Below are 18761 nucleotides of genomic sequence, written 5' to 3' on the forward strand. Positions count from 1 at the left end.
TTTATTTTTTTTACATTTTAAGGCAAAGCCCTAAATTAACAGCAAATGTTGAGACAATCATATCTACTATTTCTGGCTATAAATCACAGAAAAGTTCTCCCCAAGTGAATTTGAGGATATTTAATATTTACATTGCAGTTAATTCCTAACTTTTGGTAAAATTTTATATACAATGTTCATTAAAAGTAGATCACACACTAAAAACACTTCTATGTGACTACATAATTTTTTCTTGATATGTAAATACTTCTCTGTGTATCCTTCAATTGACTTAAAGTTCATTTTTTAATAGCTGGCATTTCATTTAGATGCTACTGATTTTAAAAGTAAGCATTAAATGGCTAAATATAACAAAAAAACTTTAAGGATTCTGATTTAAAAATCTCTCTAAGAAAAATTACTCTTAAAAATTTCATATTTTTTATTTGCAGGCTATTTCCTAAGAAAGGTCTAATCAGAGGGGGTTAAAAGCTCTGCAACATTTGGGAGAAGAATGTTATCAGCTTAACTAGAAATAAGCATTAATATTAAAAGTGAAGAAACTGCAGAGAAAATTATAGAATAAAACTGTAAGCCTGCTTACAGTTTTTCACATAATTGACTATTTATCAGAATATATCAAAAACAAAAACAAAACCCAAGCCCAAAGAACCATATTTGTTTCATCTCTCAGAGCTCTTCCTAGACCAAATAGTTCTTTTAAAATTAAAAGACTCCTGATTGGACTATACTAGGCACAATTATTTTAAAAACCAAATTAAATTCTTTAATCCAGCATATATAGCATTTTATCTAGGAATTCTGTGCAACCAGTACCATAATCCATAATATATTGGGCTTACAGTTTGACATTTTTTCATCTGTCCATCTATTCATCCAAGTAGTTGTTATGCATCTACATGCTAGATACCATTCTAGTCACTGGGAGACAGCAATAAAACAAGAAGACATAGTCCTTTACTCAAAATGGAGGTCTGGTCCAAACTTTAGACTATATACAAAAGCACTAGTAACCAAAAAATATATCACAAAAATGCAGTTTTACACTTTTTCTTTCAATTATGGTATATAACTATCATTGACACCTTTAAAAATTTGTATAAATTACTTCTGTTTGAAGAAGCAGGTTTACTGGGAAAAGATGACATTTATTTAGAATATTTAGCTCCTTCTTTTTAGAACTTTTCCAAGTTCACATCATACCACCTTGCTTTAACAAAAGACCTACATTAGAATGTGATTTTGCTAAAGTAAAGAAATCCAAAGACGATTTTTGCTTTTATGAAAAAATGTGAAGTTTTCAGCGTTTGTTTTGCAGTAAGCTGTAGCAGAGGCAGTATGCACTCTAAACAGCGAGTGGCATTGCCAAACTCCTTTCCCAGAACTACACTCAGGATTTCAACATTCAGCTGCCACAGCTTCGAACTGTGTGAGCATCTCTGCTTCATCTTAATATTGTGAATGTGTTAGCAAGATGCGCCCTAAGGTTTCAGAAAAGCCTAAGGGAGTTCATAAGGGTGTTTACACTTAGCAAAAAACTGGACCAATTAAGTGTCTCAATCATGGTGAATGAAATAAAGACACTGTGTAGACTGTTGCCATGCAGAGAGAAAGAATCCTGAAAGCTGCTAAAGGAAGCTACTATTGGTTCTGCTAGTAGCAGGGTCTCTTTTAGTCGGCAACCAGTAAAGGACAAAATGCAAAGTCTCTCACTTGAGTGAGTGAATAGGTGTACAAAGGGTGATGTTCTGTTATATGAGAAATCATTATTTTTAGTAAGCTGAAACAGAAAGCACTGGACAATGGTGTTCCAAGTGTTGCAAATGTGGAATTTAAGGGTAGTCATGGGTGGTTTAGCATGTTGAGATGAGGGCAGTTTCATAGCTTAAACGGTACTGCAGAGGGTGCTTCTGCTAATATTGAAGCTGCTAAAAAGTTCTCCAAAGAACTGAAGACAATAGGTACAGAGGTGGTTATTCATATAAGCAAGGGTTTGACTGCAACAAAACTGCAATTTATTGGAAAAAACTGCTAAGCAAGACATTTATTTTGATAGAAGAAAAAACAGGCTGAAGGGACACTACATCAAAGGACAGGTTTATAGTAGCGCCTATTATTAACACCACTGGTGATGCTGTCCTTAGACCTCCACTAGTGCACCACTCAAGGAGCTTAGGGCACTCAAAGGCATTGATAAGAACATACTTCCTGCTGTTCCGTTCACATCCAAGCCATTGGAATACCCAAGTGATTTCTTCTGAGTATCCAAGTGGATGTATTAGTCCTTTGTTTGAAAATACCATAGAGAAAACAGCCTTGAAAACAGGTATCTTCTGACTGTCAATAATTGTCCTGCTCATTCACCTGGCATAACTGAATATGGTGGTAACATTCATGTTGTTTTCTTAACTGCCGAATATGATGTTATTGCTACAACCATGTGACCAAGGCCTAACAGCCACAATGAAGGCTTACTCTATGCAAAATGTTATGTTTGTAAGCGCGACGGACACAGGGCAACTCCAATGCATCTTTATGAGAGATCTGGAAAGACTACTATATAAAATTGGCAATAGCCAACCTTGGAGATGCTCTTTATAGGCTACTAGTCTCAATGAGAAATGGTGTTTGAAGGAGACTGTGTCCCAAAGCAGTGAACAGTTTTAAAGGCTTTGAACCAATAACAATAAATATAGCAACAGTGACTTTGGCTAAGGAAACTGGGTTTGTGGAAGCTGATGAAGATGATACTGAAGGTCTTGGCATCCCATGACCAAGAACTGACAGAGGAAGAGTTGATGCAATTCCAAAGGGAAAGGATATGAATTGAAATGGAACACAATAGTGAACACCCGAAAATAAAGTTGTCCAGGAACTGAATGTGAAGCACTTGCACTGAAATTTTAGCTGCAATTGACAATGCTGCAATGACTGCAGAAAAGGGTGGCTTTTATTATGAAAGGACACACAGGTTTAGGGCAGATCTGCAGGATGTTCTGAGTGCCTACCAAGGACTGTATTATAGAAAAATGCATGAGGCTAAGCAAACATATCATTGCATTTCAAGCCTTCCACATCTAGCCATATTAGCCAGAGCAGACAGTGAACTTTGCCCTTCAACATCGAGGCAGGCAGACAGAGAAGAAAGTGTAGATGTTGATTACCCATCTGCCCTGATGGATTCAGATGATGATGAAATGTTAATAGATGACTCTCTTCCTCTTTCTCTCAACACCTCAGTCTCCTGTACCTCCCATGACCTCATCCTCTGATGACAGCCTAACACATCATGGCCACCACCTCTTTGCTTTCCAATGTGCTGTCTTCCTAAGTCTGGTAAAGTGAAACTACACTGCAGATACATTATTTCTACTTGATACAGGCTGTGTATTTATCATGCCATTCCTGCTTTTACTATATGTTAGTGTTATTTGGTATGATTTGGTAGGTTATTTTTTGGGTCTGGGAAGGCTGAAAAATGTTTTCCATCTAAATTAATAGTAATTGCTTCTTTGCTTCATGTCATTTCAGCTTACAAAAGGTTTCATAGCAATGTTCTACTTAATGCTATAGGGGGAAACCTGCATTCTAAAACTATGAGGAGGAAAAGTGGAAATAAATACCTGAGAAAATATCTTAATTACAAATCTAACATATAGTCACAGTTGGCTATTCCTATATGACCTTAATCCAGTCCACTAAGAGGCATACGAAATAAGAAAGCTGGTTAAAGTGTGTTTCAAAACATGAATGCAAGTAAGAAAAGCTAAAGCTCAGTAAACTTTATTAGCTAGCAATACGCTCACTTAACTTAAAAAAATTTCCCAGTAGATCCCAAAGAAGGAGCCATGTTTACTAGAGGAAGCAACCAATTACTATCCCTTCCAGAAGAACATAAAAGTACAAAGGTACCGTTATGTTACTGCCAAAGCTAAAAGGGCAAGAAAAAGCCAGAAGAGAGAAGACAAATAAAATAAAAGACCAAACTAATGAAAAAACTACATTTGGAAGGAGACTCAATGAAAGAGCATCTTGAGATCAAAGCTGTTTTTCTTTCTTTTTTAATTAGTAAATGTAAAATTCCCTACTATCAGTCACTTATTAAAAAACAAAGTCTTATTTATAAATAAGTGTACCTTTGCTCCAAAGTACTCTACACTTCAGCAATGTTTACCCATTACTTCAAAACAGTGCACTGACAAAACATTTAAATATTCTTAAAGAAAATAACTTTAATATGATAATTTTAGTGTGTTATAATATAGGATGTTTGATTATGGAATGCTTTAAAAAGCTTAACACATAGTGTTTAGTAAGTCAATAATTATCCCCTGGCTCTATTTTCTGAATTATTTTCACTACCTCCTTCCCTTTCTAACTATGAAAGCTGGCAAGAAACTTGTTTACTTGGGTGGGATAGATGGGGGAATTTATTCCTTCAATAAATATTTCCTAAGTACTTACTAAGTACCAAGCCCTGTTCCTTTTACCTTACGAGAGTCATGGTCTCAAACTGGACTCCAAGTTTGCTGGTGATATAAACAAATGTTCTTTTAGGGTGACAACCACATGAAGAATTTCTGCTAAAATCTACCAGACCATGTAATCAGGTTGTCAGTGTCCATTCACTTTTAACTAGCTAAAGTCAGAGCCACTGTCACTTTTAGAATCTATTTGCTCTCTGAAAACAGTTAATAGCTATTAGGCCAATCAAGTAATTTTTAATATGAATGTGTGCTCACCATTTCTTGTCTTCCTAGTTTTATAAACTGAAAACTGAATAGTGCCCAAACTTAAGATATTATTCACTGTATCAGATTTCATGTAAGTAAATCACCCTGTAGTCTCAGATTTAATTAGCTGAAAAACTGGGGCTTCTCCTAAGCTTTTTTGAGCTATTTTGAAAAGGCAGAAAAAGCAATGATAAATTAAGATAGTTTTAATGCTAAGTATGCTTTGTCATCTATGTAATTGGGTGAAAAGTATTTTTTTCCAGTTTTACTGTGAAATAATTGACATACATCATTGCATAAGTTTAAGGCACAGAGCATGATGGTTTGATTTACATATATTATGTATCAGCTAACATCCTGTATTCTCATATGGATACAATAACAGTATATACGGTTTGCAAATACTTTTTCCCATTCTGTAGGTTGTCTTTTCACTTTGTTGATAGTTTCTTTTGTTGTGCATAAGCTTTTTCATGATATAATCTCACTTGATTTTTTTATTTTGTTGCTTGTTCTTTGGTATCATATCTAAAAAATCATTATCAAGACCCATGTCAAGGAGCTTTATTCTTATGTTTTCTTCTGGGAGTTTCATGGTTTCAGGTCTTACATTTAAATCTAATCTATATTGACTTAATTTTTGTCAGTGGTATAACATATGGGTCCAATCTCATTCTTTTACATGTGAATATCCAATTTTCCCAGCACCATTTATTGAAAAGACTATCTTTTCTCCATTGATATTCTTGGCTCCCTTGTCAAATATTAGTTGACCATATAGGCTTGGGTTTATTTCTGGGCTCTCCATTTTGTTCCAGTGGTCTATGGGTTTATTTTTATGCCCAAACCATACTGTTTTGATGACTATAGTTTTAAGGATAGCTTGAAATCAGGAAGTGTGTTGCCTCTTGCCTTCTGTTCTCCTTTCTCAGAATTTCTTTGGCTATTCAGGGTCTTTTGTAGTTCCATGTAAACACGAGGGGTGTTTTTTCTACTTCTGAAGAAAAGGAGACTCTTGATAAGGATTGCATTGAATCTGTAGACTACTTTTATTCGTATTGACATTTTAACAGTATTAATTTTTCTGATTCTTGAACATGTGGTAACTTCCCACTTACTTTGTCTTCTTTGATTTCTTTTATCAGTATCTTGCTGTTTTCAGAGTAGAGATCTTTCACCTCTTTAAATTTATTCCTAAGTATTTTATTGTTTTTAATGCTATTGCAAATGGGATCATTTTTTTTCCAGAAAATTCATTATTAGTATATAGATATGCTACTTATTTTTCTATGTTAATTTTGTAACCTGCAACTTGGTTGATTAGGTCTAGCACTTTTAAGGTTGAGTCTTTAGGATTTTCTATATATAAATTGTATCATTTGCAAACAGAGATAATTTTACTTCTTCCTTTCCAATTATGATACTTTTTATTTCTTTTGCCTGATTGCTCCAGCTAGGATTTCCCATACTATGCTGAACAGGAGTAGTGAGAGTAGGCACTCTTCCCTTGTTCCTGATCTTAGACGAAAAGCTTTCAAGCTTTCACCATTATGTTAGCTGTGATATATGACCTTTATTATATTGAGATATGTTCCTTCTATACCTAATTTTTCAGAGTTTTTATTATGAATGGATGTTGAATTTCATCACTTACTTTTTGTGTCCAAAATCATCTGAGATGATCATGTGATTCTTTTCTTTCATTTTATTAATGTGATACATCACACTGATTGACTTGCCTATGTGAACCATCCTTTCATCCCAGGGATAAATCCCACTTGATGATGGTATATGATGTTTATAAACTGCTGATTTCAGTTTGCTGGTATTTTATTGAGAATTTTTGCATCTATATTCATCAGAGATATAGTTTTCTTTTCTAGTAGTGTCCTTTTCTGGGTTTGATATCACGATAATGCTGGCCTTATAAAAATGAGCTTAGGAGTGTTCCCTCTTTTTTTTGAAGAATTTGAGAAAGACTGGGGTTAGTTCTTTAAATGTCTGGTAAAATTTATCACTGAAGCCATCAGTTCCTCAGCTTTATTTTATTGGGACATTTTTAGTTACTGATTCAATCTCCTTACTAGTAATTAGTCTATTCAGATATTCTATTTTTTCCTGATTCAGTCTTTTTAAGTTGTATGTTTCTAAGGATTTTTACATTTCTTTCAGGTTGTCCAATCTGTTGGCATATAGTTATATAGCAGCTTCTTATTATCCTCTGAATTTCTATGTTATCAGTTGTAATGTCTCCTTTTTCATTTATAATTTTGTTAATTTACGTCCTTTCTTTTTTTCTTGGTTAGTCTAAGGGTTTGTCAATTTTGTTTCTCTCTTCAAATAACCAAGCTTTACTTAATCTTTTATATTGTTTTTCTGCTATTTCATTTATTTCTGCTCTAACTTTTATTATTTCCTTTCTTCTGCTAACTTTGGGCTCAGTTTGTTCTTTTTTACTTCCTTAAAGTATAGAGTTGCTTGTTTATTTGTTCTCTTTTTTGCTTCTTAATATAGGTGTTTACTGCTATGACCTTCACTCTTAGAACTGCTTTTGCTGCATCCCTCATGCTCTGGTACTTTTGTTTCCACTTCCAACTGCCTCAATAAACTTTTTTTATTTCTGTTTTAATTTCTTCTTTGAGCCATTGGTTGTTCAAGGGAGTGTTGTTTAATTTCAATATGTTCATGAATTTTCTAGTTTTCTTTTTATTACTGATTCTAGTTTCATGCCACTGTGGTCAGAGAAGATACTTGGTATGATTTCAATCATCCTGAATTTGCTAAGACTTCTTTTGTGGCCTAACATATGGTCTCTCCTGGAAAATGTTCCATGTGCACTTAAGAAGAATGTGTGTTCCCCTGTTGTTGGATAGAATGTACTGTATATGCCTGGTAGGTCCATTTGGTCAGTCTACAGTGCTCGTCAAATCTGCTGTTTCCTTATTGCTTCTCTGTCTGGATGATCTACCCATTTTTGAGACTGGGGACAAAAGTCCTCAACTATTATTGTATTAATATTCATTTCTCCTTTTATCTCTGTTAAGTGTTTGCTTTATATAGTTAGGTGCTCTAGTGCTGGGTGCATAAACATTTATAATTGTTACATATTCTTCAGTTTTGACCTCTTTATCATTATTTAATAAACTTGTCTCTTTTTACCATTTTTAATTTAAAGTCTATTTTGTCTGATATAACTAAGCTACCCTTGTTTTGTTTGGTTACCATTTGTTTGAAATGAATTTTATCCATCCCTTCACTTTCAGTTTTTGTGTATCTTTAAGTCTCAACTTAGTTTCCAACAGGCAGCATGCTGTTGGATCTCTTTTTTTAAAATTCAGTCATTCTATGTCTTTTAATTGGAAAACTTAATCCATTTCCCTTTAAGGTGATTACTGATAGGTAAGGACTTAATTACCATATTGTTAATTATTTCCTGGTTTTAAGTTTTGTTTTTACAGATACAGCAGATAAAACTTTATAAATAGCAATAGGGGGAAAACACAGACCAGCCTGAAACAGTTTTTTTAAAATGGTGATTTCATTGAACTTGCTAATGTCTCTAAGCAACTGAAGCCCTGTGCTAAAAAACAAATGGCTGGGGATGACTCTGCAAAGAAAAAGACATAAAGGCATGGGTTTTGATAAGTGCAAAAATTATTTCCCCTATTCCCACCCCATCCCAAACTCTAGACCCACTAATGCCTCTTCCAGAATCATGCTTTAAACAGGCTAATAAATGTGGATTTGCATTAATCTCTCATGGAATGACTAAATTACTCCTGAAACTGCATATGCAACTCAAAAACACAGTGGGAACCATAGAAGAACAAAGACCTAATTTCAGCAAGTAGGGGATGACTGTGGACATGTACACTCAGAAGCATTATTTGCAGTGCCAGTGTTAAAAAGTCTAATAATTTTATATGAATGATGATGCAATATATTTTTAAAGTAGCATTCTATATAAAATAAACAGATCTAACATAAATACATACATCTTAATGAAGAAATTAAAGTTATAGATCAAGCATTTCACAGTGCAAAAATCAAAGAGTAGACCTGTCACTATGTGAAAGACCCTATGAGTAATTTAGGCAAAAGATAACCAATTCCATATATATCTCATTTCAACACATCTATTATACCAAATACATCTGTTGCATTTCAAACTTGCTCCTGATGCATGAAAAATTTATTATTTTTTGTACCCCCTTAAAATACTTAAAAATGTCTCATAAGCTAAGTTCTTTTCGAAGGCAATTCCAATAATAGATAATGTATTATTCATCCAAGCTGACTCAGTTTTATCACCTAAACCCTCCCTGGTAAAGCATTCTTTTCAATTTAGCTTTAGATTAATAATGGTAATCTCTAACCTTAAGCATACCTGGTATAAACAATGGCACACACTTCGAAGCTGAGGGGGGAATTCCAAGGAGGAACTGATGATGGCGTGGAAGAACTTCTCAGTCATCTGAAGGAGATTCCGCTGGTTTTCCTCAAGGCTCTCTGAGTGTTCTAACCTGCAAGAAAAAAAAGATAAAATCAACTAAAAACAAACAAAATGCTCCTTAAAAGAAATGACTTCAGAGACATTCAACCAAATGTAATACTTTGATTTTGCTGGGATCCTGATTTAAACAAACTAAGTGTAAAAAAGACAATTTTGAGAATTGTACATGAAAATTCTTAGCAATTTATATTCTCACAAATTTAGTATACGATTTTAATTTTTTTGCCAATCTAGTAGGTTGGAAAGAGCATCTTATGTTCTAAACTTTTATTTCTATGACTTCTGGTCAAGTTAGACATGCTTTCATATATTTTGTGTCCATTCAGGTTTCCTCTATTTTGAAATGCCTTTTATATCCAGTCTGATATTTCTAACTGCTAGGTGACCCTCCTGCTAGTAACTCAAACTTAACTTTTTATCCTAATTAACTCATTTTCCTCCTACTCTTACGTCTTATTCTGTGCTCCCCATACTGTCAATGTCACTATCACTGTCTCAATCATTTCATTCCAGCAACTTTTGGTGTCATCTTTGCCTGCTGTACCCCATTCCTCCCCATATCCAAACAGTGTTGCTAATTCTTCAGTTTGGCCTCTAAAGTCTTTGTGTTATGATTAAAGGCAGAGAGGTTCAGAAGGCAGACTTAGTAGGTTTAACTATCAGCTCTACCACTTACTAACCATTATGACCTTGGTCAAGATATTTAATTTCTCTGGACCTCAATTTTTTCATCAGACAGAAATAATAATACTGCCTATAATATGGAGTTAAATTTTACTCAATGGCTACCAAATCCACAAAGCTTTACTTAAGCTGCTAAATGGTAGTTACTGTTAGGACCTTAACATTATTTCATTTTTAAGGACCCTGAACTTGAAAGCCTCACAGAAAAGACAGACAAAAGACATGGCTTGGAAAAAGCGAGCATGATATGATTGTTTAAAATTCATTCAGTCAACAAATATTTAAGAAATGCCAACTCTTAGCCAGATGCCATGCTACATATTCATAGAGGGATTAAAGATGTATAAAATGTAAGAGACAACAGTCTAGATGGAAGATACATCATCACAATTACATGTTACAATCATGGCACAGAACAGAGAACAAAGATTTCTTTGTTCATAATGCAGTGTGTGTACACGGGTAGTACCTGGCAGCAGGTAGAAAGCTTCACAGAAATGGTGGTTTTTAAACTTCACCCTGTTTAACAATTTGGCCTCCTTCCCTTCTTCTGAGTCACTGCTCATTATAGGAGGAGTGTGTTACATAAGAAAAAAGGTCAAGCATGCTCAGCTCAGTGTCATCCTCTCCATTCTAGAATGCTTGCATTCTCCATGCTTACAGAAAAGATGTACTTTGGTCTGCTCTCTACTTGTGTATAAAAAGCTTGCAGTCCCTGAGAAGGAAGCCTGAAGTTATCCAGCTGTGCAAGGAACAGGGGAAGTATTAGCAAGCTTATCTGTCCCCATTCTAAGGATCTAAAGCCACATTCTCCAATTATTTTTATCAGAAATAAAGGTGACTGTCAATTTCTGAGTGCTTCCTTCTTCCTTCCCATCCCTACTCACCCCACCCTTCTGGTTTTGAATTGGGCAGGGAAGAGAGAGATTACTAGGCATCTCCAACCCCAATGAGCTCCATGTGTCAAGGGGTTTAAAATATATAACATGTACATATTTCACTGGAGATACAGTCCAAAGAATACATGAAAGAATGATAAGAGGTAATAATGGATTACAGTCAGAAAACACTGTACTTTATCTTGCAGTCAGTGGGGAACAATTGATGGTTTCTAAGAAAAACGTTTAGGTTTCAAAATAATTCCTACAGCAAATAACCTAAAAAGAAAAAAAAACAACAATGCTGGAACAATAATTAGAAAGGCACTACAAAAGTGAGTGGGATCAGCTCCACGCCGCCGCTCCAGGCTCCACAGCGTCCTCCCACCCAGTGCCGGCCCAGCCAGGTAGGGTGCTGGAGCATCCGCTGGGGAGACCTACCCTGCTTTAAAAAAGTAAAATTGCAGAGGCTTCCTCCTAAAACTGCATATAATACAAAAATATAATTAATACAACTAATCCTGAAAGAGCAACAGGAAAGAGGACTGTGCAAGACTGCATACACCTCGAGAAAAGAGTAGACCTCACGGAACAGGGTAATGTACCAAAGCTGTGGCCCGGTGGGACCCAAGCCCTTCCCCAACCCCAGCTCACCAGTGGTAGGAAGAGAAACAGAGCGGGGAGGGAGTGGAGGCTTGGGACTGCTGAATACCTAACTCTGGAGATTTGCTCTGGGAGCACAAACCTACATTTCATGGTGCTTTCATGATACTCTAGTGTTTAGGGGATTGGAAAGCTAAGACAGGTAGAATTCCTGGAGAGACTGAGATTTCAGCCACTTGTGGAAAGCAGGGAGCCATATCTGGCTGCTCTGGGACAAAAGAAAGGCAGGCAGTCTGAGAGACTTCCTAACAAGGAAGCCCTTAGCAAGAGGGCTGCTAAAGGGGCAAGGATTGCACAGAGCTTACTGCTCAGGAGAAAGGACAGGTAGACAAAATTGTCCAGGTGCACTCTGCCCAGCAGATTGGGAGCTTTCACGATTTCCAGGTGCTCCAGCTCCCTGGCTGGCTACACAGCTCCAAGGACCCCCTCTGTGATAGGCAGCCTACTGTGCCTTTCTCCCAGCAAGCCCCACCTGGGTTGCAAACCGGCAAACCCTACCCTGGCATTAGGCCAGACAGAGGGAAGATCTGTCTACAGCAACTACAAATGCAAACCACAGAAGATTATACCTGTGTGCTCGGCCACTGGTTCAGGCAGTGGAGACAGGCATAGCAGCCAGGAACTAGGAAACAGCTCTTTACTACCCCCCAGGCACCAATACCACTCCCCTGCGGCCCCCAACGTTGCTTCAGGGGCGGAACAGCTCCAGAGAGTAGAGCTTCTGGACACTAGAGGGCACCATATACAAATATAAAACACCAAAGGAACCTAGTTCAGAGTAAAATTAACATAACACCTGAGAAAGATGATATGGACCTCATGACTCTTCCTGAAAGGGAGTTCAAAATAAAAATCATTAACATGCTCATGGAGGTACAGAAAGACATTGAAGAAATCAGGAATGAATTCTGGTCGGAGATACAATTGTTGAAGAGCACAATGGAGGGTATTAAAAGCAGACTAGATACAGTGGAGGAGTTGATAAATGAAATAGAAACTAGAGAAGAGGAATACAAAGAAGCTGAGGCACAGAGAGAAAAAAGGATCTCTAACAATGAAAGAATATTGAGAGAACTATGAGACCAATCTAAACGGAACAATATTCGTATTATAGGTGTACCAGAAGAAGAAGAAGAGAGAGAAAGGGATAGAAAGAGTTTTTGAGGAGGTAATTGCTGAAAATTTTCCCAATCTGTGTAAGGAGATAGTCTCTCAGGCCATGGAGATCCACAGATCTCCCAACACAAGAGACCCAAGGAAGACAACACCAAGACATACAGTAAATAAAATGGCAAAGATCAAGCATAAGGACAGATTATTAAAAGCAGCCAGAGAGAAATAAGATCATACATACAAAGGAAAGTCCATCAGGCTAACATCAGACTTCTCAGGAGAAACCTTATGGGCCAGAAGGGAGTGGCATGATGTACTTAATACCATGAAGCAGAAGGGCCTGGAACCAAGATTACTTTATCCAGCAAGATTATCATTTAAATTTGAAGGAGGGATTAAACAATTTCCAGATAAGCAAAAGCTGAGAAAATTTACCTCCTACAAACTGTCTCCACAGTCTATTTTGGAGGGACTGCTATAGATGGAAGTGTTCCTAAGGTTAAATAGCTGTCACCAAAGGTAATAAAACCACAGTGAAAAAGGTAGAACAGCTAATTACTAAACAAATGTAAAATTAAGTTAACTTTCCCCAAAGTCAATCAAGGCATAGACAAAGAGTATGGAATATGATACCTAATATATAAAGAAAGGAGGAAGAACAAAAAGGAGGACAAAAAGAAAAGAACCTTTAGATTGTGTTTGTAATAGCATATTAAGTGACTTAAGTTAGACTCTTAGATCGTAAGGAAGTTAACCTTGAACCTTTGGTAAGTACGAATCTAAAGTCTGCAATGGCAATGAGTACATACCTATCAATAATCACCCTAAATGTAAATGGACTGAATGCACCAATCAAAAGACATAGAGTCACTGAATGGATAAAAAAACAACGACTGAAATTGTACCAACCATCTATATGCTGCCTACAGGAACCACTTTAAACCCAAAGACATACACAGACAAAAAATGAAGGGATGGAAAAACGTATCTCATACAACTAATAGAGAGAAAAAAGCAGGAGTTGCAGTACTTGTATCAAACAAAATAGACTTTAAAACAAAGAAAGTCACAAGAGACAAAGAAGGACATTACATAACAATAAAGGGATCAATCCAACAAGAAGATATAACCATTATAAATATCTATGCACCCAACACAGGAGCACCTACATATATGAAACAAATACTAACTGAATTAAAGGGGGAAATACAATGCAATGCATTAATTCTAGGAGACTTCAACACTTCACTCACTCCAAAGGACAGATCAACAAGACAAAAATAAGTAAGAACACAGAGGCACTGAACAACACATTAGAACAGATGGACCTAACAGACATCTACAGAACTCTACAACCAAAAGCAGCAGAATACACATTCTTCTCAAGTGCACATGGAACATTTTCAAGAATAGATCATATACTAGGCCACAAAAAGAGCCTCAGCAAATTCAAAAGGATTGAAATTGTACCAACCAGTTTCTCAGACCACAAAGGTATGAAACTAGAAATGAATTACGCAAAGAAGATGAAAAATCCCACAAACACATGGAGGCTTCACAACATGCTCCTAAATAACCAATGCATCAATGACCAAATAAAAAGAGATGAGGCAATATATTGAGACAAATGACAAAAAAAATTCAACAGCGCAAAATCTGTGGGATGCAGCCAAGGCTGTGCTAAGAGGAAAGTATATTGTAATACAGGTCTACCTCAGGAAAGAAGAACAATCCCATATAAGCAGTCTAAATGCACAATAAATGAAACCAGAAAAAGAAAAACAAATGAGACCCAAAGTTAGTAGAAGGAGGGACATAATAAAGATTAGAGCATAAATAAATAAAATCGAGAAAAAAAAAACAATAGAAAGAATCAATGAAAGCAAGAGCTGGTTCTCTGAGAAAATAAACAAAATAGATAAACCCCTAGACAGACTTATCAAGAAAAAAAGAGAGTCTACACACATAAACAGAATCAGAAATGAGAAAGGAAAAATCACTATGGACAGCACAGAAATACAAAGAATTATTAGAGAATACAATGAAAAATTATATGCTAACAAATTGGATACCCTAGAAGAAATGGACAACTTTCTAGAAAAATACAACCTTCCAAGGATGACCATGGAAGAAACAGAAAATCTGAACAGACCAATCACAAGCAACGAAATCGAACTGGTAATCAAAAAACTACCTAAGAAAAAAACACCTGGATCAGATGGCTTCACCGCTGAAATGGTATCAAACATTTAGTGAAGACCTAATACCCATCTTCCTTAAAGTTTTCCAAAGAGTAGAAGAGGGAATACTTCCAAATTCCTTCTATGAGGCCAGCATCACTCTAATACCAAAACCAGGCAAAGACACAACAAAAAAAGAAAATTACAGACCAATAACCCTGCTGAACAGAGATGCAAAAATACTCAACAAAATATTAGCAAACCGAATTCAAAAATACATAAAAAGATCATCCATCATGATCAAGTAGGATTTATTCCAGGGATGCAAGGATGGTACAACATTCGAAAATCCATCAATATCACCCACAACATCAACAAAAAGAAGGACAAAAACCACATGATCATCTCCATAGATGCTGAAAAAGCATTTGACAAAATTCAACATCTATTCATGATTAAAAACTCTCAACACAATGGGTATAGAGGGGAAGTACCTCAACATAATAAAGACCATATATGACAAACCCACAGCCAACATACTTAACAGCGAGATGCTGAAAGCTTTTCCTTTAAGATCGGGAACAAGACAAGGATGCCCACTCTCCCCACTTCTATTCAACATAGTACTGGAGGTCCTAGCCATGGCAATCAGACAACACAAAGAAATAAAAGGCATCCAGATTGGTAAGGAAGAAGTTAAACTGTCCCTGTTTGCAGATGACATGATACTGTACATAAAAAACCCTAAAGAATCCACTCCAAAACTACTAGATCTAATATCTGATTTCAGCAAAGTTACAGGACACAAAATTAATGCACAGAAATCTGTGGCATTCCTATACACTAACAAACAGGGAGAGAAATCAGAAAAACAATTTCATTCACAATTGCATCAAAAGGAATAAATACCTAGGGATAAACCTAACCAAGGAAGTGAAAGATCTATACTCTGAAAACTACAAGACACTCATGAGAGAAATTAAAGAAGATACCAATAAATGGAAACACATCCTGTGCTCATGGATAGGAAAAGTTAATGTTGTTAAAATGGCCATCCTGCCTAAAGCAATCTATAGATTCAATGCAATTCCTATCAAAATACCAACAGCATTCTTCAATCAACTAGAGCAAACTGTTCTAAAATTCAGATGGAACCACAAAAAACCCCGAATAGCCAAAGCAATCCTGAGAAGGAAGAATAAAGCTGGCGGCATTACGCTCCCCAACTTCAGGCTCTACTACAAAGTGACAGTAATCAAGACAATTTGGTACCAGCACAAGAACAGAACAATAGACCAATGGAACAGACTAGAGAGCCCTGATAGAAACCCAACCATATATGGTCAATTAATACGATAAAGGAGCCATGGACATACAATGGGGAAATGACAGCCTCTTCAACAGCTGGTGTTGGCAAAACTGGACAGCTACATGTAAGAGAATGAAACTGGATAAGTGTCTATACCCATACACAAAAGTAAACTCAAAATGGATTAAAGACTTGAATGTAAGTCATGAAACCATAAAACTCTTAGAAGACAACATAGGCAAACATCTCCTGAATATAATCATGAGCAACTTCTTCCTGAACGCATCTCCTCGAGCAAGGGAAACAAACGCAAAAATGAACTCATGGGACTACACCAAACTAAAAGTTTCTGTACAGCAAAGGACACCATCAACAGAACAAAAAGGCATCCTACACTATGGGAGAATATATTTGTAAATGACATATCTGACAAGGGGTTAACAGCCAAAATATACAAAGAACTTACATGAATTGACACCCAAAAAAGCAAATAACCTAATTAACAAATGGGCAGAAGATATGAAGAGACAGTTCTCCAAAGAAGAAATTCAGATGGCCAACAGACACATGAAAAGATGCTCCACATCACTAATCATCAGGGAAATGCAAATTAAAACCACAATGAGATATCACCTCACACCAGTAAGGATGGCCAGCATCGAAAAGACTAAGAACAACAAATGGTGGTGAGGATGCGGAGAAAGGGGAACCCTCCTACATGGCTGGTGGGAATGTAAGCTAGTTCAACCATTGTGGAAAGCAATATGGAGGTTCCTCAAAAAACTAAAAGTAGAAGTATCATTTGACCCAGGAATCCCACTCTTAGGAATTTACCCAAAGAATACGACTTTTCAGATTCAAAAAGACATATGCACTCCTATGCTTATGGCAGCACTTTTTAGAATAGCCAAGATATGGAAGCAACCTAAGTGTCCATCAGTAGATGAATGGATAAAGAAGAGGTGGTACATATACACAATGGAATACTATTTGGCCATAAGAAAGAAACAAATCCTACCATTTGCAACAACATGGATGGAGCTGGAGGACATTATGCTCAGTGAAATAAGCCAGGCGGTGAAAGACAAATGTCAAATGTTTCCCTTATTTGTGGAGGATAACAATGAAGCAATACTGAAGGAACAAAATAGCAGCAGACTCACAGACTCCGAGAAGGAACTAGTGGTTATCAAAGGGGAGGGGTGTGGGAGGGTGGGTGGAGAGGGAGTGAAAAAGGGGATTGAGGAGTATTATGTTTAGTACACATGGCGTGGGGGATCATGGGGAGAACAGTGTAGCACAGAGAAGGCACATAGTGAATCTGTGGCATCTTACTACACTGATGGACAGCGACTGCATGGGGGTATGGGTGGGGACTTGATAATATGGGTAAATGTAGTAACCACATTGTTTTTTCATGTGAAACCTTCATAAGAGTGTATATCAATCATACCTTAATAAAAAAATCAATAAAAAAAAAGTCAATGGGATCAATATGGCATTTGCTAACTAAATTATTATATAGCCAAAGTATGAAATATTATGCAGCAGTTAAAAAGATTGAGATTAATCTTTCTATATTGACATAGAAAGATCTAAGAAATAGTTTAAAAAATTAACCATTTATATTAAGCACTCACATAATAATATATGGTTTCTATAACTAGATATGTATATGCAAATGTGCTGAAAAAGGACAGTAAAAAATTACTGAACTAGTAATAGTGCTATGTCTCTAGAAGTGGTAGTCAAAGACACCTTTAATAATATCTGTAATGCTTTTTAAGAAAAATGTATTCATGTGCAATAAAGACCAATTTTAAGAATCAATTGTGAGGTCCCTGCCTCATGCAGTGGTAGTGAAAAAATAGACAGCAGCTGTAGTTGAGAAGATGACAAACCTGGTAGGATCCACTTCAAAGCTAACATGCTGCCAATCAGAGGATGTGATCACAATTCGTAATAAAGGATCCAGGAGTTTTTGTAGGTAGGTAGCACCATATACCTAAAGAAATACACAAGGAAGATTTATTATGCCTGTTCCAAATATCTTGCATTAAAGAAGACATTCTGCCCTCTACATTCTGCACATAATCCTTGCTTGGCATACCTCCACACACAAAAAAAGATGAATGGATACAAACCTTGAAACAGAAGGTCATTATTTTACTGGCTAAGCTGTTGCCTCGGAAAAGAGTCTGCATGGAGTCGGCCAATTCTACTTCCTTGGAAAACATATTCCAGAGCAGTTGGTAAAGTAAATGCCGAGAATCAAACAGAGTCACTAGAACTCGAGCTAGTTCATCCTGAAGAAAAAACAAAATTCTGTTAGTGTGAACAGTGCCATTTTTTCTTAAGCAGGAAACTGAAAGGCAAACCCAAAGTTGATAACCACCTGCTGAATCAAGGTAAATGGTGACTGATTAGTTTTTTCCCTGGGATTTATGTGTGTACACTTGTCTATTAGATTTAACTTAATATTAGGTTTGAAGGTAATTTTCATATGCCAGCAGTAGTTGCTAATTCTAAGGATTAACTGATAAAAGGTAAGAAAGACCTAGGCTTACCAGGAAATGGAAAAAATCCAGGATTCCATTCAAATCATATGACAAAATGAAAGGGAGTAGAAATAGAAGATGAAGGTGAAGAGTTTAGTTTCACATGCACAGATCATTTTCTTAGAAAGTC

General features: G+C 36.3%; 1 protein-coding gene across 7 annotated transcripts in view; it reads right to left on the minus strand.

Moving 5' to 3' along the window:
* The window catches only part of NF1 (neurofibromin 1), a 304417-nt gene that overhangs the window by 103312 nt on the left and 182344 nt on the right, over positions 1-18761 (minus strand). For all 7 annotated transcript variants that reach the window (XR_008997245.1, XM_057501129.1, XM_057501130.1 and 4 more), the window contains exons 28-30: positions 18218-18379; positions 17975-18078; positions 9121-9256 (exon numbers count right to left, since the gene is read on the minus strand). Coding sequence is in view for 6 of the 7 variants with exons in the window: in XM_057501129.1 (XP_057357112.1) it covers positions 9121-9256; positions 17975-18078; positions 18218-18379 (402 nt within the window). In the remaining variant the exon portion in view is untranslated. The remainder of the gene's footprint in view (positions 1-9120; positions 9257-17974; positions 18079-18217; positions 18380-18761) is intronic.

This window comes from Manis pentadactyla, chromosome 4, assembly GCF_030020395.1.
Source record: "Manis pentadactyla isolate mManPen7 chromosome 4, mManPen7.hap1, whole genome shotgun sequence".
NCBI classification, from domain to species: domain Eukaryota; kingdom Metazoa; phylum Chordata; class Mammalia; order Pholidota; family Manidae; genus Manis; species Manis pentadactyla.